The 25,217-nt window shown below is 51.0% G+C and overlaps 2 protein-coding genes across 2 annotated transcripts; one reads left to right on the top strand and one right to left on the bottom strand.

Annotated features, from left to right (window-relative positions):
- Positions 1-3,373: 3,373 nt before the first annotated feature.
- On the bottom strand, positions 3,374-5,813 carry LOC117007997 (zinc finger protein 629-like). Its single transcript, XM_033081499.2, is given in 5 exon segments — positions 3,374-4,607; positions 4,609-4,818; positions 4,820-4,999; positions 5,001-5,123; positions 5,577-5,813. Coding segments are annotated over 5 exon segments (879 nt in total). The 3' UTR covers positions 3,374-4,478.
- Positions 5,814-15,199: 9,386 nt separating this feature from the next.
- On the top strand, positions 15,200-18,390 carry LOC117008068 (zinc finger protein 436-like). Its single transcript, XM_033081603.1, has one exon. It carries the CDS (start codon positions 15,902-15,904, stop codon positions 16,640-16,642), a length of 741 nt encoding a protein of 246 aa, XP_032937494.1. The 5' UTR covers positions 15,200-15,901; the 3' UTR covers positions 16,643-18,390.
- Positions 18,391-25,217: the final 6,827 nt, after the last annotated feature.

Here is a 25,217-nt window from a genome sequence, read left to right as displayed (position 1 = left end):
CCCCAACAGCACAGTGTGGCTGCTTTGGGGCTGGGGCACCGCCCGGCACTGGGGATGGGGCGTGTCAGGGCAGCTGGGGCTGCACTGGTGGTACTGGTGGTGCTGGGAGCTCACCTGTCTGGGGACCAGAGGGACTCAGGTGAACGTGTGTGCTCCCCCAGGGACCCCCAGCCCGGTGTCACTCTGCCCCTGAACGGCTGCTCCCAGTATTCCCAATAAAGCTTCCCAGTTCATCCCAGCCACATTTATTAGAGGCCACTGGGGAAGGACTTGGAGGGACCCCACGGGGGAGCCGTGATGGAGGCGGTAGAATAGGTCCTGGCTTGGATTAGGAATGGGGACTCCCAGGAAAGATCGCGTCCCCCATTCTCACCCTGCTCTGGGGGGCCTTGGGAAGAAACTGAACCTCAACACGGCACCACCCCAACCCCAAAGGTGCCGGGACCGCCCAAAGCTGCCAGGGGAATTTAGGGAGGGGGCGCATGGAGAGCACCCAGGCAGGACAAAGAGCCCAGCACTGCCCCAGCCCAACCTGCCCTGGCTCCATCCCAGCTCCTCCAGTGGGATGTGACAGCATTGGGAAAATGGGGCAGCCAAGGGAGGGTGCTGGGCCCAGGGGAAGTAGGAGAAGGAAGGAGGAGGAGGAGGAGAGCTGAGGAAGGAGTGGGAGAACAGCCAGAGAGGAGGCACGACTAGAAAGGAGGAGGAGGAGGAGTGGAAACTCTCTCAATGCAATTTGGGGATCCCAACCCCTCCCTCTCTCTTTGGGGGTCCCAGCTCCTCCTTTCCCATGTTCTTCCACCCCTTCCTCACTGCCCCCCTATGAACCACCCCTGTCCCCCATGCTTGGTTTTGATGCTTTGAGGCCCCTCCTGCTCACTTGGAGGGTCCCATCCCTGTTTTCCCTCTATTCAGGTGCCTCATGGCAGCTTTATTCTGAGAGGAGTCACTGAGGTTTGGGATTTTTGGGGCTGTAGTTTTGGAGGGGGACAGCTCTGTCTGGCTTTTCCCTCCCTGCTGTGGCTCTCAGCTGCCCCTAACACCCTGGGGGTGCTGGGATTTCCCTCCTGGGACAAGGACCTTCATTCCCTTCCAGGAGCCCAATGCCTGGCTGGGGGCTCCAGGGCAGGGGGTCCTTGAGCAGCTGCCCCAGAATCCTCTTGAAAGGGTCTCCCAGCTCAGTCAGGAGCCGCTCAGGCCTGGGGTCCCCAAAGCCCTCAGCAAGGCAAAAGTCCCTGCCAAGAACCCTCAACTCCCTCAAACCCAGCATCCCCCACAGCCCCTGCAAGTTCCCCCATGGCACTGACCACGGCCGTGTACCCACATGTCACTGGCCATGTCCACCATGTCCTTACCCATGGCTGTGTCCCCACCATCTTTCCATCCCTGTCATTGTCCCCCACATCCCCTATCCCTGTCCATTTGTCCCCATGTCACTGCTCCGTGTCTACATCCCCCCATGTCCCCACCCATGTCTCAGTTCTAGTGTCTTGATTTTTACCCTCAGTGTTGGATTTTTTAAAGGGATGAAGAGAAATGAAAAGGCCAAAATCAAGGCCAACAGAAAAGCATTTCCATGTCTGTACAAGCTGAGGATCCACATGCTTAGGAAGGGAGGGAAGAACCTTTTTGGAGGAGTTTCCACCTCACTGTCCTCCAAAATATTAGTCTTTGCCCCAGTTCATCAAGTATTTGGCTGTGGAAGACACCCTTGGGCAACAGGAAATCAAAATCTGGGAATCACTGAGGTTGGATGTAGTGGTTTTGGTTTATTACAGTAATTTCACAAATACAAGCCGCACCATTTTGACTAAAATTTTGCTCCCAGACCGGAAATGTGGCTTACACTCAGGAACAGCTAATATGTGAATAATTTTCTGACATTTACAACCCTGTAAGTGCCAGCCAGGGTGCCGAGCCGAGCACCTGCCAATAAAACCCAGGATTTAGCGATTGTTACAATTGGTTAGTGTGTTGCACGGCGGGTAGGGCCAGCCTGCAGTGCGGGGGGTGGGGGAGGGAGGCAGGGGAGCTCCCTCCTTCAGGAGGGGGAGAGGCGGGGGGCTCTGTGTTGACATCCCATGGCTCGGGGAGGAGGCGGGGGCTCCGTGCTGCCATCCCCAGCGGCCCGTGGGGTAGCGGGGGGCTCCTTCCCCCTCCTGCCACGGCAGGAGCAGGCAGGCTCCGTCCCCGCCCGCTGCCGCCGCCGCTGCGGGTGCCAGCGGGCTCTGTCCCTGCCTGCCATCACAGGGCAGCTCCGGGCCGGAGTGAGCGAGCCCAGTGGCAGCGGCGGCCGGCCCCGAGCGGCCCCGCCGAGCGACCCCACCGAGCTGGGCCACCTGGCCCCGTCGGCAGCCCCTAGCGGGCCGAGCCTGCACAGCCCGAGCCGAGCCAGTAAACCCCGCCATGCTGTGATTCTGTTACTATTTGGCAACTTTGTTGCACGCGGGTCCTCGCTGCGAAGGACAGAGCAGCTTATAATCAGGTGCGGCTTATTTATGGACAAAGAACGAAATGTTTGCCAACACCCGGAGATGCGGCTTATAGTACATGCGGCTTGTATTCGTGAAATTTTTTGTTGTGAGACCAGATTACAAAGAATACAAAAACAAAAAGTTCAAGTTTAAATGGCATACAGAGAAATTTTATTACTAGAAACTATAAGAAAAATAGAATTAAAATAAAACTTCAAACTACTTTTTTTCTTCCACACACTTTTTTGTTTTTAATACTGAAAGAGTACAAAAACAACTCAGTTAGTTTACCATAATTAAAATAGTTTTTTCTAATTTACTTGAAAGAGATTTTTTTTTTCAATTATGGAAATTTCTTTACAAGAAACAGTTTTCTTGTGATTTTGATGTTACGATGATTAGTCATCCAGGAAAATGGAAATCTGATTACTAGTGTAAAAAAAGGGTTTTTTCAGATTAACAACTTTTCTCATAACTTTTACTGAGGACTATATTAATTTATGAGGCACACTTTAAGGATTAGAATAGTTTAAACAAAAACTTCACTTATTTTTGAGAACAGAGGATTTGTGAGGGGGGGGACACCAGGGTGTTTTTTATTATTTAAATGTAGGGGAATTACAGCAATTCTAACACTTGTTTAACACTAATTCTTTCTTTATACTTACAGTTAGAAACAGTCATATTCACTTCATAATACTTTTATGTGTTATAGGGAAACAAAGGTTTTTTCTCCATAGTTTAGAAAAAAAGAGAAATTTTAGTTCACGATTTTTCTCTTTTGTTTATTTAGGATTTCAATTTTCTTTTTGTTTGATTTTGGTGGTTTTATATTGTTTTAGTGTGTATACTATTTTGGTTTTGTTTGTTTTTTTTAATTTCAGAGAGAGAATAAAGTGTCTGTAAAGTTTTATTCTGGGCATTGAAAGAGTTAATACCTTGCCCGGGCAGCAGAGGGTTCTGTGATTTTTTCCAGGTGGGCGGTCGCAGTTATTTACCATAAAGAGTCTTTCAAGGCCCCGCTGGGGCTGGCTGAGGACTGCAGGGCTCAGTCCGAGAAGCGCTGATGAGTTTCTGCTCTCATGGCTGTTCTCCGGCGCCCGCTGCACTCAATTCCAGCCGCGGGCCGGGGGTTCTTCCTCCCCCCTGCCCAGCAGACAAGGCTGTGGGGGCCTTGCCAGAACGGGGCTCAGTTGTTTTTCCCCCAGGCCGCGGGGGCAGCGGGGCGGGCCCGGCCGTTCGGAGCCGCTCCGGGCCGGGCCAGGGCAGGGTTCTGCCGAGCCGCGGCCATGCCGGGGGGGCAGCGATGGCAGCAACGGGCCTGGCCTTTCCTTGCCCTGCACATCGGGGTCCCTGCTGGAAAACGGGGCCCGGCGGCTTCCTGAGCTCTGAGTCAGAGCCCGCCTGCCCCTGCCCGGCCCGGGCTGCTGTTCCTGTGGGAGAGGCCGGCAGGGAAAGAGAACTTGCCCGGGGCTTTGTGTCTGTACATGTGTGTTTCACAAAGAGGCAGAAACTTGCTTATTGCTGTAATAATGTGTGAATATTAACAATCCAACACTGATTGGTTCTGGTCAGATACAAGGGAGACTGCCCAGGTCCTGGCAGGTAAAAATTTCAGCATATCTTTACAAACCACCACATTGGAAAAGACCTCCAAGAGCATTCAGTATTCCTGGATGCCATCAGAAGACAAGATTCAACACAGAAGATTTTCTGGGGTTGAAAGTCAACAAATCCACTCTCCCCAAGGAATTCCCAATCTCAGTTTGCATTCCAATGGGCGTTCCTGCCCCTGCATTCATCCAGGTGTCCACAGGGAGACAGGATGATGCAGAGCCCCCCAGCCAGGTGTCCTCCCAACATGGATCACCAGGACCACGGATCACCAGGGCTCTGCCCAACGGGGGTCACTGGGGATCATCCAACACCGATCCTCCCATGGGGGATGGAGCTGGAGCAGAGCACGAAGCTCTTCCCACACTCGGGGCACTCACAGGGCTTCCCTTACTGGTGGCTCCGTTGGTGTTTGGTCAAGTTTGCGCTCTGTGAGAAGCTCTTCCCACACTCAGGACACTCGTAGGGCCTCTCCCCGGTGTGGATGCGATGGTGCGTGATGAGATGGGAGTTGCGCTTTGAATCCCTTCCCGCAGTCGGGGCAGCGGAAGGGCCTCTCCTCTGTGTGAATCCGCTCATGTTCCAGGAGATGGGAGCTGGTCCGAAACGTCTTATCACACACAGGACACTCGTAGGGCCTCTCCCCAGTGTGGATGCGCTGGTGTTTTCTCATGTTGGAGCTCTGCCCAAAGCTCTTCCCACATTCCCAGCAGGTGTAGGGCCGTTCTCCCAGTGTGGATCACCTGGTGCATCATCAGTTCAGATTTTGTCCAGAAGCACTTTGTGCATTTTCCACACTCGTAGGGCCGTTCCCCAGTGTGGATCCTCTGGTGTTGGATCAGGTGGGAGCTCTGGCTGAATCCCTTCCCACATTCCCCACACTCATAGGGCTTTTCCCCAGTGTGGATCCTCCTGGTGCCGCATCAGCCTGTATCTGTTGCTGAAATCCTTCCCGCATTCCAAGCACTTGTGGGGCTTCTCCCCTCCATGAGGCTTCTCCACCAGCTCTGAGCTCTGCCTGGATCTCCTGGCCGCCTTCCCGGCTCAGGGAGGGTCTTTCCTCCTCACAGCTCCCTGGGCTGGGTTTGCAGCCCCTCCTTGTGAGAGATCTCCCAGGCTCTTCCTCCTCCTCCATCGGTCAACACCTTAGGAATGAAAAATCCTGGTTTGGGAGAAAAAGAAAGAAAAAACCAAGTTCATCTAAGGAAATCACTTGGCATCTTGTATCTGTAAGAATCTTCAAACAACCAAGATTCAGATCAAAAGTCCTCCAAACATCAAGACACAGATCAAAAAGTACCCAAACAGCAAGACTGAGACAAGATTCAGGCCCTGCAAAAAAACAAAGCATCAACATTTAGCCCAATACAGCTCAGAAGATTCAACCCTGTGAAAATCATGGATCCCCCTCTCTCGTAACCTGCAGCATTTAGGGGGGAAACGCTCCTGGGGCTGGGGGGAGGCAGCAGCCACAGGGAGGGGTGGAACCTTGTGCTGCTTCGTGTTTCTCGGCCGCTCCCGCCCGCACTCGGTCCCCACTGCAGCCGCTCCCGCCACCACAGCGCGGGGGGGCCCGGCCTTGGCGCTGCCCCCCTCCCACCTCCCCAAATTCCCCTGGCGGGGGGCGCTGGGGCCCGGGGGGCGCAGGTGGGGTCCAGGTGGGGAACGCTGGGAGCTGCGGGTCTGCCTGGACACTGCTGAGTCATCAGCGCCGCGCGCTCTCATTGGCTGAGCGCTGCCCCAGGGGCGGGGCTGCACCAAGGGGGGACACCCTGCTCCAGGGGGGATGGCCCCGAAACGGGGGACCCCCATGGGAGGAACAACAGCAAAGGGTCTGTACAAACAGATGCTGCGAATCCGCTTGGAGATAGGGCCAGGGACGGGTACATAAGGAAGTGACAGCAGAAGCCATCAGGTTCAGAAAATGTTATTAATTGAGCACACAGACTGCTGCTCAGCCAAGGTCCTGCTCAATTCATGAACTCCCAGAAGAAGAACAAAGACTTAACAGAGCCATGAATATCGTTAGCTGTACAAAAGTGGGGTGCATATTAAGGGGGGTGATGCAGAAGATGCAGAAGTGCAAGTCTGCACCTCTCAAGTACTTCAGCTGATGGGGAAATGGGGAGGGCGATGCCGCCGGGACAATCAGGATGAAAGTAGGCTGTGTCCTCCAACAATTGCAGAGACCCCATCGGAAATGGCCAATGGCCTCTGTCCCGTTTCCTTGAATGAAATTACAGTAATTTCACGATTGCATGCCGCATCTGATGATAAGCCGCAGGTCGGGGTGCCAGCAACATTTCGTTCTTTGTCCATATATAAACCGCACCGGATTACAGTAATTTCATGGCCATAAGGCACACCAGACTGTAAGGCACACCTTCCGGGAGTTGGCAAAATTCGCAACTTTGTAGATCATATAAGGCGCACTGGACTATAGGGCACACTTTTTTTTTTTGCAGCGAGGCTCTGCCCCCAGCTCCCCCCGCGCGGTTGCTGGCCGAGGCCCCGCCTCAACCTGGCAGCCATGGGCCCCCGGACCTGCCTGTACCCGGTGGGGCCAGAGCATGCCCACCGCTGCTCCGTGCCGCCTCCACGGGGCTGGGTTGTGCCCACCACCCATCTGTGCCACCTCCACGGGGCTGGGTTGTGGTCACCGTCCCTCCGTGCCGCCTCCACGGGGCTGGGCTATGCCTGCCGGGGCACCGTCCCGCCTCCACCTGGCAGCCGTGGCCCTGCTGGCTTCCCCCGCAGCTCACAGCTCTCACTTCCGGGTAGGGAAATTTCCAAACTTTGTCCATCATATAAGGCGCAACAGTCTACAACGTGCACTTTTGGGCTCTGGGGAAAATTTTAGTCAAAAGGGTGCGCCTTATAGTCGTGAAATTACTGTATTGGCCACACTTTCGTTCCCAGCAAGGATCTGTGTGCGACTTTCACAAAGTTGCCAGTTAGTAACAGAATCGTGGGATCATGGGGTTTACTGGCTTGGCCCTGCTTGGGGCGGCCACCAGGGAGCGACCCCAGCCCCGATCGTCGCTGCTGCCGGGAGACAAGGGGAGCGGCGTGCCCGGCCACTGCCACCGGGAAGCAGGAGAGGGGTGTGCCTGGATGGAGCCGCCAGGAAGAGGGATAGCGGCATGCCCGGACAGTGCATTGGGAAGAGGGAGAGGGGCGTGCCCGGCCGGTGCCGCCACTGTGCTGCCACTGTCCTGCCGCCTGGAGACGGGCGGGCTCCACCTCGGCTTGGGGCTGCTGCTGGCTCGGATTTCTGGGTTGGGAAATTTCCAAAATTTGTTCATATCTTAGCTACTCCTGAATGTAAACTGCATTTCTGGTTTGGGAGCAAAATTTTAGTCAAAATCATGTGGCTTATAATCGTGAAATTACTGTACTTTTGCAGGACTCCTCTGTTTTCTCTGTACACAAAAATCTCTGGTGATGTGAATTACTCCACACACCTTGGGACTCAGCCGGAATTCCTTCCCCCGTCCGGGGCGGGGGCAGTGAGTGGAGCTGAAGGTGCCTCACCCAGTTTGGGTGATCGGCTCCCTTGGGTGCCGGCGGCACCGGGCATGGATTGGGTACCCGAGAGTGACCAGGAGACAGACGAGTGACACATCAGGGGGGCTGGGAAGAGTCGGCAGCCAGAGAGCTCTGAAAATCTCATCAGTGACTACAGTGGGATCTTCGGGGACTAAACATGGCAGGGCACCCATGGAGGGGAGAAAGGGAAAGCCAGGAAGGGCTCCCAGCAAAAGGGATGATGATCCCAAAATATCTCTGAAGGGTCCCTTGGGAGCATGGTGAGGGAGTTTGCACATTCTCCCAGAGGTAATCAAGGACAGGGACACCCAGGGGGGCAATAAGGGAAGTCCAGAAGGGATTTAGACAACAGGGGATGGATGCTGTTGGTGTGCTGGGAAGGGATTGGGTGAAGGGGAGTGTGCAGGAATATGGTTCAGGCAAGAAGCAGCAGGAGGAATCTATGTGGGAAGAAAAAGGATGATGGAAAAGAGGAGGAAGAGAAAAATACTGAGGATGGGGATGTTTTTCAGCAGGCTCTTATCCTCAGAAGTTGCCAGCTGATGCAGATCCTTTGTGTCCCCGGTTGCCAGGCCAGGCAAACAAGGAGGTCAGGATTTCAGGGGGTTTCTCTGTGCTGGGCAGCGGCAGGAGCGGGCGCAGAGCTGCGGCACCGGGAGCACGGGCTGGGGGCCTGTGGGGAGCTGCGGGGCCGGGCCGGGGCTGTGGGGCAGCCGGGGCTCAGCGCCGGGCGCTGCCTGAGCCCAGCACCCCCCGGGCAGGGCCGGCAGTGGCCCCCGGCCCCCAGGAGGCTGCGGGACGCCCCGGCCGCTGCCCGGCCCCGTGGAGCTGCCGGCCCTGCCCGCCGGGGGGGCCGCGTTTGGACACTGCGGCAGGACAGGCACCGGCTCTGGGATACGGGCTGGCCAGGGCACGGCGAGCACAAGGACGAGCAGCAAGGAACAGCTGGGAAATGGGCATTGGACATGGAAGGATCCAGATTAGCTTTTAAGCATTTTGTTTGGGTCACTGCAGAAAGGAATGATTTTGCAGCAAGCTCAGCAGCTGTCAGAGGATGAGCACCCCCAGGCACTGAGGGGGCTGCAGGAGGGGCAGAAGAAGCCCCTGGAGCAGTTGCTCAGAAAGGCACAGCAGGGGAATGCAAGAAGGGATGAGGAAAAGGCCAAGGGGAAGGCAAAGGCCATGGCAGAGTTTCTACAGCCCCTGAGGGATGAACCCCAGGGCCCAAGGGGGCCCCAGCACCCAGGGGACGGGGTTGGCCACAAGGACCTGGCACAGGCATTGCCCTCCTCGGCAGGGCAGAGCCGACCCAAACAGCCCCTGGGAAGGAACCAGGGTTCCATCTGCAGGGCACAAGGACACTGGAAGCAGACACAGGAGCACCCTCAGGAGGAGCAGGTCCAGCCCTTGATGGACATGCATTGTTAGGGGTCTCAGAGCTCCCATTACACCTGGGACCCACCTTGAGAACATTCAGGGTGGGTCTGGATTGAGAGAAGGCCTTTCCTGATGGACACAGGGACCTCTCCATCCACTCTGAATCTTAGACATAAGGGGGTAAAAATGCCAAAAATGCCTTTGATTCTTCAGGAGATAAGTGGGAAAGATGAGCTGGTGTGTTTTATTCAACCACTGTTAGCAGATGTGGGGGATGGGTTTGAAATGCAGGAATTTTTATTTGCTCCTAATTGTGATTGTAATTTACTGGGAAGGGATTTGATGCCTAAATTTGGAATACAAATTAATATCATAAAACAGTGATACAGAGGCTGGTTCTGTTGTGCCATTGTGTCAAATGTCTGGCAAGGCCTGTGCTGAAGTGAAACCAGAAGTGCAGGCAGCTCCAGGAAAATAGGGAAAATGAGATATGGAGCCTCTCCAAAGGACTTTGAAGCAACCAGGAAAAGTGGTGTCTAAAAGCAATACCCTATTCCAGGGGAGGGAAGGAAGGGTTTACAGCCTGTATTGAGTCCTTGCTAAAAGCAGGGTTTTGAAGCCAGGGATCTCTCCCTACAACATTCCTATCCTGACACTCAAGAAACTGGATGGATGGACACCAAAAGGAAAGCAGAATTTTCAAATGTTAAAAAGCAGATTAACTGAGAATCCCCCTTGGCCCTTCCAGACAGGGAAAAAGAATTTGAATTGTATGTGAATGTTAAACAGGGCCATGCCAAAGGAATTCTCGAGTAAAAATGTTTAACTCAGTGGCCAGAGTGGCCTCATTGTCTGCAGAATTGTGCAGCCAAAAATTTAATGTCACCTGAGGCTCAAACCCTGATGGCAGGAGGATCTCCTCTTGTTCAAATCTGGAACCAAGATAAAGCTTTGAGAACCAAAAGAGCCTCTACATGGATGAGCAGTGCTCAGTGATTACAGAATGAAACTTGTTCAGTGGCACAGGAGGATTTAGAATTGAGGACAGGGGAAGGGTTTAACCCAGCCTCCTGTTTGAACAGCCTGCACAGGGGCTGGCAACAAACCCATGGCTGCATTCAAGGGACAGAGCTCCAGAGCCAGGACAGGAGAGATTGAGGAGACATTCCCTGGCCTCAGGGACAAAATGTGTTTATGGATGGGTCTGCAAGGGCAGGAGAAGGGAAAAGAGTTCCAAGACACGCTGTGATTAAGGAAAGGGAATCAGACCAAGCGCAGGTCACCACCTGCATGCTCAGCTCAACCGGTGGAGCTGGGTGTGCTTGGAAGAGCCTGGCACTGAAATGCCCTGAGCAGGAAGGCTCAAATATCTTCTGTTGACAGCATGGCAGCTAACAGGGTGCCAAAAGCAATTTTGATCTCTTCAGAAATCACTGGATCTCTTCTAAAGGAACTTCAAAACCCAGTAATTCCAAAATAATGGACTGTGGAAGCATCACACTCAGATGGGGAACTCATTTGACAGCAAAGATCCTTCAGGGGGTTCTGGCTGCTTTAGGAATACAATGGAACCTCCACAAACCCTGGCATCCCAAGAGCTCAGGTCAGGTAGAAAGAATGAATGGGGAAATAAAGAAACTCCTTTGGAAGCTGGTGATAGAAACCAAGATGCCACAGGTACGGCTTTTGCCATTGGCTTTGGCAAGGATAAGAGCCAGACCCAGAGCAGATATTCAATGATCTCCCTTGGAATTGGTGTTTGGAATTCCTTACCCTGGTAATTCTCCACCTAGTGCAGGGTGCAGATAAGGGATGTGTATTTCAAACAGTCTGTGGCCACAGTCCTGGACCTTCACTGCTTTCTGTGCCTGCACTCCCACAGCTGCTGGGGAACACAAGGGCACAATTCCACTCTGGCTCTCAATTACACTCACACACTGGGCTGCCTGAGATTCGGTTGTTGGAAAAGATACCAACTTTAAATTTTTAAAAAATCTTGTCTCTCTACTCAGGCTTGGCTTGCCTTCCAATTACGAAAAAAATTTTTAAAGGGTTTTTTAAGGGATGTTACACCACTCACCAGGGATGAGTTTACCATCTCAACAGACTGGGAATGGCCCAAAGGATACCCCCAAAGAGAAAGAGCATCAATAAAATATCTACGACCATCAGCAAACATCAAGCAACATCCACCCCCTAAAACACCTCCGGCAAAGCTGCAGACACCTGGTCTGGAAAAGGCTGAGAAGGAAATCCAATACTGGGACATAATTAACATCAGAGAAGGAGAAATCCGGATCCGATAGGAAATCAAATAGTAAGAATGACACAACTTGCAACTAATGAACATTAAACCAATAAAATTCTATGGATTTCGACGGTATAAAGTTTAGGAAAAATCTGGTAAAACTCACATGTCATGGAATGATTTTCTCTGCACACTGCTTTCACTCCCTCCTCTACTTATTTCCTCAGGAACTGTCTTTACAATATTGTATTTCCTTTTGAGTCAATCTCTTTTCCTGGGTCCTCTTTGGTTTTGGGATTATTCTAGAGAGGAATGTTGTATTTGTCTTTACAAACGAGCTGTGGATCTGCTGGTAGAGAAGACCAGCACTGAGAGGTAAAAGAGACAATGGGATGGATTCCACTGATTGATGAATGGAGAAAGATGTTTCCCTTTGGAAAAAAACTGAAGGTTTGCTAATAAATGAATCTGGATATTGAAATATGAAAAAAAGGAATGGGGAAAAACAATGAATTTTATAGGAATTAAAATTCAAAAGGGAGGGTTATACATTGGAGGAGAATCTTAGATATCAGGCGTTCCTGGAAGTCCGTAATTCCAGATAAATGCCCCCAGTAGTGTTAATCTGCATTTCTAAAGCTCCTCTCCTAGCTGCCTGGAACTGATGCTTCTCTTCCACAGCAGCCATTGGATGACTCACATGTGACCCCCCCCCACCCCCCCATCTGCTTTTAACTTGAAATCTTTTGTGTTAGAGAGTCAAGGCATTACTTGATTATTGCCAAGATGTGAAACAGAAATCATTTCATCCTCACATAGGTCGGGTGGGCAGAGAAAATCATTGCATGATACGTGAGTTTTACCAGATTTTTCCTAAACCTTATACCGTCGAAATCCATAGAATTTTATTGGTTTAATGTTCATTAGTTGCAAGTTGTGTCATTCTTACTATTTGATTTCCTATCGGATCCGGATTTCTCCTTCTCTGATGTTAATTAGGTCCTCACTCTTGGATTTCCTTCTCAGTCTTTTCCAGAGCAGGTGACTCCAACTCTGCCAGGAGCAGTTTCTGGGATGGGTGTTGCTTAATGTTTGCTGATGGTTCTTGATGTTTTGTTGATGGTCCTTATCTTTGTCGGTATCTTTTGGCTATTCCCAGTCTCTTGAGATGTTAAACTCATCACCATTGTGTGGTGTAACACTCCTTTAAAAAACCCTTTAAAATTCCTTTCCCGATGCAAACCAAGCCTGAGTAGGGAAATAAGATTTACTAAAAATTTGTAAAATTAAAGTTGGTATATTTTGCAACAATCGAATCGCAGGCAGCCCAGTGTGTGAGTGTAACTGAGAGCCAGAGTGGAATTGTGCCGCTGTGTTCCCCAGCAGCTGTGGCAGTGCAGGCACAGAAAGCAGCGAAGCTCCAGCAGTGGCAGCAAGGATTGGCCCCAGTGGCTGGAGATGCCAAAGGAGGGTGCCCAGGCAGAGGATTTCAGCAGAGGATGTGTGGGCAGGCCCAGGGGCTGGGCCCGATGTGGAGCCCTGGCTGCTGCTGCTGGCATCTTGGTTTCTATCACCAGCTTCCAAAGGAGTTTCTTTATTTCCCCATTCATTCTTTCTCCCTGACCTGAGCTCTGGGGGTGCCAGGGTTTGTGGAGGTCCCATTGTATTCCTAAAGCAGCCAGAGCCCCCTGAAGGATCTTTGCTGTCAAATGAGTTCCCCATCTGAGTCTGTTGCTTCCACAGTCTCTTATCTTGGAATTATTTGATGAGCAGTGCCCATCCAGAGGCTCTTTTGCTTCTCAAACCTTTAACTTGGTGCCAGACTTGAACAACAGGAGATCCTCCTGCCATCAGTGTTTGGGCCTCAGGTCCCGTTAAAGCTGTGGCTGCACAATTGTGCAGACAATGAGGCCACTCTGGCCCCTGGGTTAAACATTTTAGCACAAGGATTCCTTTGCCATGGCACAGTGTAACATCCACATTTTAAAAACTGAAGTTCACCTTCTTAATAATATTTAAAGCGTTTAATAATTGACATTAAAACAAAATATTATAACAGCAGGTGCTTGGCCTTCAGCCAAGAGCACACCTAACTCAGAAAACACTTCCTTAAATGCATCAACCTGTTGCATATCCATATATCTTCATGCATTTTTCAAAATTATTCCTGCCCTCCTCCCAACCTGTAAATCAACATTTTTTCCTTCCCTGAGGGTCTGGTGTCCCCATAATCCAAGAATGTGGAGAATTTCCTGATTATCTTTTCTGCCATTTTCTGAGTTAGTTGCGTGACCAAAAGCTTTTGACATCACCATCTTATAGTCCAAGAAAAATATATTTATCATCCTACTATTTTTAAGTTTTTTTAATGACAAATCTAAAATACACTGTATTGATACAGCAAAGTTTTCCAACATTAGACATATAGCATTCATTTCAATATTTGCCAAAAGCCAATAATATAATATGTACTATAACACACATAAAATTCAAATTTCCTTTCTGAATCTGGAAGAGCCATGGCTGGGGCAGCAATCATTTTGGTTTTATTTCATTTTCTGAAGTGTTGCTGTTTCTCATGTCCATACCAAAACATTGAGGCTATCTGGGTTTAAAAAGTCATACAGTGTTCTGGATGGAACAGGGAATCTTCAGTCCAGATTTTGCAATTCCCTGTTAATCCTCAGAATTGCCCCAGCTCCATTTTAGTGCTGTGTAACATTACTTCTGAGTTTCCCTGGTCCTTCTCTGGGTCAATACACCATGAAATTCGGTCAAAATATGCCCCAAATATTTAACTTTTTTCTCCACAATTTGCGCTTTTTTTTCAAATACTCCAAGATGCTTTTTAGCCTGAAAATTCAGTCATTTCACAGTGGCTTCTTCTGCCACTTCTTCTCCTCCTTACTGGAGCAAGTCATCCACATCCTGCATTAACCCAATCCCTGGGGTGGGGTAAATTCTTGTGATATTTTCTGCCAGGCTTGCCCCAATAAGGCTGGTGCTTCCGTGCATCCCTGCAGAAGGAGCGTCCATATCTTTACCATTTTCCCTTCTACCTCTTACCCCCACTCCAAGGCAAAATACAGTTTAGCATCCCGTGTGAGTGGGCATCCGCAAAAAGCATCTTTGACATCAAGCACTGAATGGTGGCAGTGTGAGGAGGGAAGCTGGTTCAAGGTGGTGAAAGGATCTGAGAGCCCCTGGGTGCTGGGGCCCCCTTGGGCCCTGGGGTTCATCCCTCAGGGGCTGTAGAAACTCTGCCATGGCCTTTGCCTTCACCTTGGCCTTTTCCTCATCCCTTCTTGCATTTCCCTGCTGTGCCTTTCTGAGCAACTGCTCCAGGGGCTTCTTCTGCCCCTCCTGCAGCCCCCCTGAGGCACCTTCAGCTCCACTCACTGCCCCCACCCGGACGGGGGAAGGAATTCCTGCCGTGCCCCAAGGTGTGTGGAAAAATTCACATCACCAGAGGTTTCTGTGCACAAAGAAGGCAGAGGAGTCCTGTAAAAGTAATTTCCTTCACAGTAGCAGGGAGCTGCCATGGGCCGTTTCCCATGGGGTCTCTGCACCTGTTGGAGGACAGAGCCTCCTTTTCATCCTGATTTTCCCGGCTCCATCTCTCTCTACCTTTCCCCATTGGCTGAAGTACTTGAGAGGTGCAGATTTCCCAATGCACCCACTGCACCCCCCCTTAATATGCACCCCACGTTTGTACAGCTAACGATATTCATGGCTCTGTGAGGTGTTTGTTCTTCTTCTGGGAGTTCATGAATTGAGCAGGAACTTGGCTGAGCAGCAGTCTGTGTGCTCAATTAATAACATTTTCTGAACCTGATGACTTTGCTGTCACTTCCTTATGTACCCGTCCCTGGCCCTATGTGGGAGCAGATTCGCAGCATCTGTTTGTAAAGACGCTTTGCTGTCGTTCCTTCCATGGGGGTCCCCCGTTTTGGGGCCATCCCCCCTGGAGCAGGGTGTCCCCCCTTGGTGCAGCCCCGCCCCTGGGGCAGCGCTCAGCCAATGAGAGCGCGCGGCGCTGATGACTCAGCAGTGTCCAGGCAGACCCGCAGCTCCCAGCGTTCCCCACCTGGACCCCACCTGCGCCCCCCGGGCCCCAGCGCCCCCCGCCAGGGGAATTTGGGGAGGTGGGAGGGGGGCAGCGCCAAGGCCGGGCCCCCCCGCGCTGTGGTGGCGGGAGCGACTGCAGTGGGGACCGAGTGCGGGCGGGAGCGGCCGAGAAACACGAAGCAGCACAAGATTCCACCCCTCCCTGTGGCTGCTGCCTCCCCCCAGCCCCAGGAGCGTTTCCCCCACTAAATGCTGCAGGTTACGAGAGAGGAGGATCCACGATTTTCACAGGGGTGAATCTTCTGAGCTGTATTGGGCTAAATGCTGATGCTTTGTTTTTTTGCAGGGCCTGAATCTTGTCTCAGTCTTGCTGTTTGGGTACTTTTTGATATGTGTCTTGATGTTTGGAGGACTTTTGATCTGAATCTTGGTTGTTTGAAGTTTCTTACAGATACAAGATGCCGAGTGATTTCCTGAGATGAACTTGGGCAAGGAGGAACCCCTAGCCCAATGTGGTTTTTTCTTGCTTTTTCTCCCAAACCAGTATTTTTCATTCCTAAGGTGTTGACCGATGGAGGAGGAGGAAAAGCCCAGGAGATCTCTCACAAGGAGGAGCTGCAAACCCAGCCCAGAGAGCTGTGAGGAGGAAAGACCCTCCCAGAGACAGGAAGGCAGCCGGAGATCCAGGCAGAGCTCAGAGCTGGTGGAGAAGCCTCATGGAGGGGAGAAGCCCCACAAGTGCTTGGAATGTGGGAAGGATTTCAGCAACAACTACAGGCTGATGCGGCACCAGAGGATCCACACTGGGGAAAAGACCTATGAATGTGGGAAATGTGGGAAGGGATTCAGTCAGAGCTCTCACCTGATCCAACACCAGAGGATCCACACTGGGGAACGGCCCTACGAGTGTGGGAAATGCACAAAGTGTTCCTGGACAAAATCTGAACTGACGATGCACCGCGTGATCCACGCAGGAGAACAGCCCTACACCTGCTGGGAATGTGGGAGGAGCTTTGGGCAGAGCTCCAACATGAGAAAACACCAGCGCATCCACACCGGGGAGAGGCCCTACGAGTGTCCTGTGTGTTGGAAGAGGTTTCAGACCAGCTCCCATCTCCTGGAACATGAGCGGATTCACAGAGATGAGAAGCCCTTCCGCTGCTCCGACTGCGGGAAGGGATTCCAACGCAACTCCCATCTCATTACGCACAGTCGCATCCACACTGGGGAGAGGCCCTACGAGTGTCCTGAGTGTGGGAAGAGCTTCTCACAGAGCTCAAACTTGACCAAACACCAACGGAGCCACCACTAAGGGAAGCCCTTTGAGTGCCCCGAGTGTGGGAAGAGCTTTGTGCTCTGCTCCAGCTCCATCCCCCATGGGAGGATTGGTGTTGGATGATCCCCAGTGACCCCCATTGGGCAGAGCCCTGGTGATCCGTGGTCCTGGTGATCCATGTTGGGAAGACACCTGGCTGGGGGGCTCTGCATCATCCTGTCTCCCTGTGGACACCTGGATGAATGCAGGGGCAGGAACGTCCATTGGAATGCAAAGTGACATTGGGAATTCCTTGGGGAGAGTGAATTTGTTGACTTTCAACCCCAGAAAATTTTTTGTGTTGAATCTTGTCTCCTGGTGGCATCCAGGAATACTGAATGCTCTTGGACGTTTTTTCCAATGTGGTTTTTTTTTTAAGATTCGCTGAAATTTTTTACCTGCCTGGACCTGGGCAGTCTCCCTTGTATCTGACCAGAAGCAATCAGTGTTGGATTGTTAATATTCACACATTATTACAGCAATAAGCAAGTTTCTGCCTCTTTGTGAAATACACATGTACAGACACAAAGCCCCGGGCAAGTTCTCTTTCCCTGCCGGCCTCTCCCACAGGAACAGCAGCCCGGGCCGGGCAGGGGCAGGCGGGCTCTGACTCAGAGCTCAGGAAGCCGCCGGGCCCCGTTTTCAAGCAGGGACCCCGATGTGCAGGGCAAGGAAAGGCCAGGCCCGTTGCTGCCATCGCTGCCCCCCCGGCATGGCCGCGGCTCGGCAGAACCCTGCCCTGGCCCGGCCCGGAGCGGCTCCGAACGGCCGGGCCCGCCCCGCTGCCCCCGCGGCCTGGGGGAAAAACAACTGAGCCCCGTTCTGGCAAGGCCCCCACAGCCTTGTCTGCTGGGCAGGGGGGAGGAAGAACCCCCGGCCCGCGGCTGGAATTGAGTGCAGCGGGCGCCGGAGAACAGCCATGAGAGCAGAAACTCATCAGCGCTTCTCGGACTGAGCCCTGCAGTCCTCAGCCAGCCCCAGCGGGGCCTTGAAAGACTCTTTATGGGAAATAACTGCGACTGCCCACCTGGAAAAAATCACAGAACCCTCTGCTGCCCGGGCAAGGTATTGACTCTTTCAATGCCCACAATAAAACTTTACAGATACTTTATTCCTTCTCTGAAATAATAATAAAAAAAATAAAATAACACAGAAGCAATATAAAAACACTGAAATCAAACAAAAAGAAAATTCAAATCCTAAATAAAGAAAGGAGAAAAGTAATGAACTAAAATTTCTCTTTTTTTAAATTATGGAGAAAAAACTCTTATTTCCTCTATAAGACATAAAAATGTTATGACATGAATATGACTGTTCTAAGTAGAAATATAAACAAAAGCATTAATATTGAAGTAAAGAAATGTATAAATTACTGTAATCGCCCAAGTTTAAATAATAAAATAACTCCTTACTGCTCCCCAAAAAAAAGAGAAAGAAAAAACCTTCTGTTCTCAGACATAAAGTAAGGTCTTGTTTAAAAATCTTTAAAGTGTGCCTCATAATTTAACATAGTTGTCAAAAAAATTACGAGAAAAACTGTTAGTCTGAAAAAAGGGTTTTTGCACTGTAATCAGATTTCCATTCTCCTGCGTGGCTAATCACTGTAACATCAAAACCACAAGAAAACTGTTTCTTGTGAAGAAATCTCAATAGACTGAAAATAGTCTCCTCTTTCAAGTAAATTAGTAAAAAACTGTTTTAATTATGGTAAACTAACTGAGTTGGTTTTGTACTCTTTCAGTATTAAAAAGAAAAAAGTATGTGGAAGAAAAAAAGTAGTCTGAGGTTTTATTTTAATTCTATTTTTCTTACATTTTCTAGTAATAAAATTGCTCTGCGTGCCATTTAAAGTTAAACCTTTTTTTTGGTCTTCTTCCTAATCCTATCTCACAACAAAAAATTTCAAATTAATAAACCAAAACCACTACATCCAACCTCAGTGATTCCCAGATTTTGATTTCTTATTGCCCAAGGGTGTCTTCCACAGCGAAATGTTGATGAACTGGGGCAAAGACCAAGATTTTGGAGACAGTGGGGTGGAAACCCCTCCAAAAAAGGTTCTTCCCTCCCTCCTAAGCATGTGGATCCTCAGCTCACACAGACATGGAAATGCTTTTCTGTTGGCCTTGCTTTTGGCCTTCTCATTTCTCTTCATCCCTTTAAAAAAATCCAAGACTGGGGTAAAAATCAAGACACTAAACTGAGACATGGGTGGGGACATGGGGGGATGTAGACACAGAGCATGACATGGGGACAAATGGACAGGGATGGGGATGTGGGGGACAATGACAGGGATGGAAAGATGGTGGGGACACAGCCATGGGTAAGGACATGGTGGGACATGGCCAGTGACATGTGGGTACACGGCCGTGGTCAGTGCCATGGAGGGAACTTGCAGGGGCTGTGGGGGATGCTGGGTTTGAGGGAGTTGAGGGTTCCTGGGAGGGACTGGGGCTTGCTGAGGGCTTTGGGGACCCCAGGCCAAGCGGCTCCAGCTGCGCTGGGTGACCCTGGCAGAGGTTCTGGGGCAGCTGCTCAAGGACTCCCTGCCCTGGAGCCCCAGCCAGGCATTGGGTTCCTGGAAGTGAATGAAGGTCCTTGTCCCCAGGAGGAAATCCCAGCACCCCCAGGGTGTCGAGGGCAGCTGAGGCCACAACAGGGAGCGAAAAGTCAGACAGTGCTGTCCCCCTCCAAAAGTGCAGCCCTAAATTCCCAAAGCTCAGGGACTGCTCCCAGGTAAAAGCAGCAAAGAGGTGCCTGAATTGTGCGATGTCGAGTATGGGACCTCTAGAATAAGGAGGAGGGGCTTGGAATCCCCAAAGCCAAGCATGTGCGACAGAGGTGGTGGATTGAGGGGCAGTGGAAAATGGGTGGAAGAGCAGGGGAAAAGGCGTCCCACTCCTCCTTTCTAGTCCTGCCTCCTCTTTCTCTTCTTTCTGGCCCTTCTCCTGCTCCTTCCTCCTCCTCCTCCCCTGGACACCCACTGTGTGCCCCCTCCCCAAATTGCCCTGGTGGCTTAGGGCAGTCCTGGCACTTTTGGGGTTTGGGCCGTGCCCTGTTGGGGTTCAGGTTCCTCACAAGGACCCCCAGAGAGGGGTGAGAAGGGGGGGACACAACTTTTCCTGGGGGTCCCCATTCCTGATCCATGCCAAGGCTCATTTTGCCTCCCTCCAATCACAGCCCCCCTGCAGGATCCCTCCATGTCCTTCCTCACTGGCCCCCAATAAACAAGACTGGGGAAAACTGGGAAGCTTTATTGGGAATACTGGGAGCAGCCGTTTGGGGGCAGAGTGGCACCGGGCTGGGGGTCCCTGGGCGGAGCACACACGTTCACGCAAGTCCTGCTGGCCCCCAGACAGGTGAGCTCCCAGCACCACCAGTGTGGATGATACAATTCCTCCAAAGCCATCTTCCCCTGGCCCCTGGAACTTGCTATAATAGATAAGGTATCCTAGATACCAAGGTTGAGCCAAATTCCTTAAGAATTTGGTCACTCTCCTAACACTTCAGAAGATAATTGGTAAGAAATTAGGATGTGTAATTGGTCAGTTTACCTTTAGAACTTCTCACTTAGATTGGATGCTGTTCTTTGTGTAAACTTTTATTGGTTGTAGTTTGAATCCTCCCTGAACCTATAAATATAGCTGCCTGCCCTTTGTTCTGAGAGAATCCCTGCTTGACCACCCTTTGCATGAAATAAAGACTCTTGTGGAAATCGTCAAGTAGGCCTCCGGTCTTTCTCAGCTGATGAAATGTGAGTTTCCTGAGAGATAGCTACATGTTAGCACTCTCTGGTCCTAGCAAATACCATCAGGGACCGAAAAAGAAAACCACATTTGTGGCGCCTCGAACAGTGCCTGAAAAGTGGGTTTTCACACTGATGAACGGCAGTTCTCGGAACTGATCCATCTTCCAGTCGTCACCACCCTTCAGAACCTGCTCTTTGTTGTAAAAAGAGCAGCATCTCCTGAAGGAACGTCGGACAGCCTCAGAAATCCGGAGCTGACACCCAACGAAAGTCAGCACAAACCAGCAGCTGCTCGATCCTGTTGACTGACGAATTTGTGAGTATTCCCAGTCTGCCCTTTCTAACACCTGCACAGGAAACTCTGGGTCACTTTCTGGGATTTTTGTTTTGTTTGATTTTTTTTTCTCTTTTTTCTGCTGGTTTGCAAAAATATGGGAAACAAACTCACAAAACCCAAGCTTTCCCATATTGAGAAAGATCTCTTCCTAAAAATCTCCAATCTGCTTTCTTCTAACAATTGCACTTTCTCAAAAGGGCACCTTTCTAAATCTAACCTAAAACATTTCATTAAATGGCTTTCTGCTGAATTTCCTCACTGTAACTCTGAAACTATCACTTCACCCTCCTTCTTAGACTCTGTTGGTACTCACATCTCTCTTACAAACTCAAGGCAACTTTCGTGTTTCTTCTTTTATTCCTTTATTTTAACATATAGTACATGCAGTTAAAAATCAAATTCCTCCCACTCCAAATGATCCCATTCTGTCCCAGCTCGTCTCTCCCTCCCCCATCCCTTCCCCCCCACGTCCTAACCATGAAAATCCCCCTTCCCCCTCCCCTAGCATCCCTAAAACCACCCCTCCCCCAGTAAATCCAGCTCCAACAGCCCCCTCAGCCCCCCCTGCCCCTGTCCCCCCTCTCCCCCAGCAGCTGCACAACCATCCTCTATTCCCCCGAACTCCACAGAGTTCCTCGCCCCCTCCTCAGTGCCCGCAACCTCTCCCCCTCCTCTCCCTGCCCCCCCACAGCCCTCTGCCGCTGCCCCAGTGCCCGCACTCCCACACGCCCCCTCCCCCGCTCCCCCCGTACCCGCTGCATCGTTCCTCTCTGCCCTGCCAGCCTCTGCCCCTCCCCCGCCCGCCTCGGCCATGCCCGCACCCCCCCCAGTCCCGTTTGCCTCCCCCACCACACCCACTGCAGCTCCCGTCCCTGCCCCCACCCCATCGGTAATCCCCCTCGCGTCCGTCCCCCTCACCACCGCTGCGCCGGTGCCTGAACCGCCCCTCGCCGCTTCCGCCACGTCACCCCCGCGTCCCCTCCCGTAACCCCCGCCGTTGCACTGTCCCTGCCCACGCGGCCCCAGCCCGCTGCCGCCATTGCTGAGACACACGCGTGCGCAGTGCCAGCCGCGCAGCCCGTGACGTCATCCCCCCTCACCCACCCCACTCCCTACCCTCTCAGTCCCCTGCAGCCATTCACAACAGCCCCTTATCCACCCCTCCAGCCCACGAGTGCCTTTTACCCCCCTCATCAAGCCCCTCTATGCCCCCCAGCCCACTCCACGAGTCCCCCTGGTCTCTCTCCGCCTGCACCGCACAGCGTTGCCCTCACTCCCTCACACATGCGCAGTGAATGCCTCCAATCCTGCCCGGGGCACTCACTGGGTCCTAGCTTCCCACCCCAGGTAGCGCCACCTACAGCTCAAACCCTGTCACATCACCAAACTTACCCACAAACTACACACCCCACTGCCCCCCCCCCACTCAACCACATGACAATCCTCTACGAGTCATGAACATTGCTGCCAACAAACCATTTCCTGTTCAGAACACACTGGTTCTGAAACAAATGCCTTGAATGCAAATAAACCTGACCCATGGACTGCTGTCCAACTTCAAGCTGCAAATTCAGATCAGTGGAAAGTGGCCCAAAAAAATTTTGCTTTTCCAGTTATTTATAAGAAAAGCAGGAATCCTGGGGCTCAACAAGAAGCAGAGTGGCACAGTTTCAACCCAAAATATATTAATGATTGGCTTCAGAACACTGCAGGTCATCCCAAATTTTTAAAAATTCTTTAGATGCTACCTTTTCAGGACACACCCTAATTCCACATAATCTGAAAAATCTATCCAGATGTCTCCTCACATCAGCTGAATTCATGTTGTGGGAAAGACACTGGAAAAAACATCTGCTACTATTAGTTGATAAATATGACAAAATTCCAAATGGCAGAAAATACACCATTCAACAGCTTGCTGGTGAAGGTGAATTTGAGAAACCTTCAAAACAAATTGACGCACTCCCTGAAGAGGTTCTGCAAGAAATAGCTAATGCAGCAAAGACCTCATTCCTTCTAAACCCTGATGATTCAAAACCTACCTTGCATTTCTCTACTATAAAACAATGTGTGGATGAGAGTTTCATAAAATTTGTAGACAGACTTAAAGATGCCCTGGAGAAACAGATTGATGGTTCCAAGGCACAATATGAATTGCTGAGAAAACTTGCCTTGTGCAATGCAAATGGATGATGCAAATCTATTTTAAGAGCTCTGCCCACAGACACAGAGCCAACTATTGAATAAATGGTGGAAAGCTGCACAAAACACACATCCACCAAAAACACAGTAGCCCTGGCAGCTTCTAAAGGGATTTCACAGGGAGTCTCAGATGTTTTTGCAATGGTGAATTCCAAACAAAATGCTCGCTGTTTTTACTGTGGAGAAATTGGGCACTTTGTAAAAGACTGCCCAGAAAAATCAGCTTCCCCAAACCCTAATAATAATTTCCAGAAACCCCAGAAACAACAAAAGAACCAACAGTACCAAAAATAACTCCTCCAAGAGCGTGGCAGCAGCCCCGCGCTTCGACAACAAATCAAAGGCTGCTTTCCACCCCAACCCTCCTGTGAAAACCGGGGGACACTTCAACCCACTGACACAGGAGATTCCAGACTACATCAAGCAGACCCAACATACGGAGCGTTACAGATGGGAACCAGGTGCCAGCTGGTAAACATTTTATCTCTGAACTTTACAGATAAGAACTTTTGCCGTGTTCCCACAGGAAAGTGAGGACCAGCCGATGGTCCCTGGGACATTTTGATTCTAGATGACACCTTCCATGGCCCATCACAGATTTTTGTTTTGCCTGAAATTCAGTCTGTTTCGCCTGGACAAGAAATCTTTGTTCAATTTAAATGTGTAGACATTCCCTTCTATCTCCCAGAGAAAATTCCAGTCGCACAAGCTTTCCTGCTGCCAAAAAACTACGTAGAGCAGATTCCACTCAACCCCACAATTTTGTGGATGCAAATTATGGGAACAAACAAGCCCATGCTTGAATGCAACATTTTCTGCAAGGGAGAACAGGAATGCTGGACACAGGTGCTGATGTGACCATCATCGCCCACTCGGAGTGGCCAGTCAGTTGGCCACTACAACCAGCGGCAGGTATGATCTCAGGCATTGGTGGTGTCGCTGAGTCCATGCAGAGCAAGCACAATGTCATCATCGAAGGCCCTGAAGGCAAGTTGGCCACCATCCGCCCGTTCGTGGTAAAAGCCCCCATCACCATATGGGGCAGGGATGCCCTATCCCAATGGGGTGCTTCCCTCAGAGTTCATTGCGGGATTTTTAGTTGGGACCATTGTTGAACGCGCGTGTCCCGAGACTCCACCCCTCACCTGAAAAAGTGATCAGCCTGTTTGGACAGAACAATGGTCCCTTTCTAAGGCCAAATTATGCGCATTGCACACCCTGGTACAAGAACAACTTGCCAAAGGCCACATCACCGAGACCACAAGCCCTTGGAACTCTCCAGTCTTTGTTCTGCGAAAACCTGGAACCAACAGGTGGAGACTTCTGCACGACCTTCGCAAGATAAATAATATCCTTGAGGAAATGGGTCCCCTTCAGCCTGGTCTGCCCTCACCATCGATGCTGCCTCGAGATTGGACTCTTGTTGTCATCGACATCAAAGACTGTTTCTTCAGCATTCCACTGCACCCTCAAGATGCACCGCGTTTCACTTTCTCTGTTCCCTCTCTTAACAAAGAAGCTCCTCTCAAAAGATACCACTGGCTTTTCCTTCCTCAAGGACTCAAAAACTCTCCTACCATATGCCAATGGTACGTGGCTCACGTCCTCTCTCCTGTCCGAGAAGAATTCCCAGACGCAATCATTTACCACTACATGGATGACATCCTGATTTGTGCATCAGACAAGAAGTACCTGGACAAAGCAGTCACCTCCACCATCGAAACCATCCAAAAAGCAGGATTTGAAATTCGAGAAGACGAAGTACAATACACCAGCCCGTGGAAATACCTTGGACTCCAGATCCGTGAAAGAACCATCATTCCCCAGCAGCTCTCCATTCGAGATGACCCAAAAACCCTGAGAGACCTACACAGCCTGTGCAGATCCATCAACTGGATACGCCCCCTTCTGGGAATCACAACTGAAGACCTCGCTCCCCTGTTCAACCTCCTCCGTGGTGATGACGACCTGGACTCTCCACGCACTATCACCCCTGAAGCCAGAGAAGCCATCACCAAAGTCCAAGAAGCCCTGTCCTCACGTCAAACCCATCTCTACGAGCCCAGCCTGCCTTTCCAGTTTGCCATCCTGGGAAAGGCCCCTCGTTTCCATGGACTGATTTTTCAATGGGACTCTCAACTCACAGACCCTCTGTTGATCCTTGAATGGGTTTTCACAAGCAACCAGCCCACAAAGACAATCACCACATTTCAAGAAATCATGGCACAACCAAAAAAGAAAATCACAACCCCCATCTCTTCTTCTGCAAGGCAGAAGAGCATTAC

Source organism: Catharus ustulatus, chromosome 28 (assembly GCF_009819885.2).
Source record: "Catharus ustulatus isolate bCatUst1 chromosome 28, bCatUst1.pri.v2, whole genome shotgun sequence".
Classification (NCBI taxonomy): domain Eukaryota; kingdom Metazoa; phylum Chordata; class Aves; order Passeriformes; family Turdidae; genus Catharus; species Catharus ustulatus.
Note: the sequence above shows the minus strand (reverse complement) of the source record. Positions and strands in the feature narration are given on the sequence as shown.

What these genes read in the sequence shown, in the direction of transcription:
- LOC117008068 (XM_033081603.1), top strand. Translation starts at nt 15,902, where the DNA reads ATGGAGGAGGAGGAAAAGCCCAGGAGATCTCTCACAAGGAGGAGCTGC.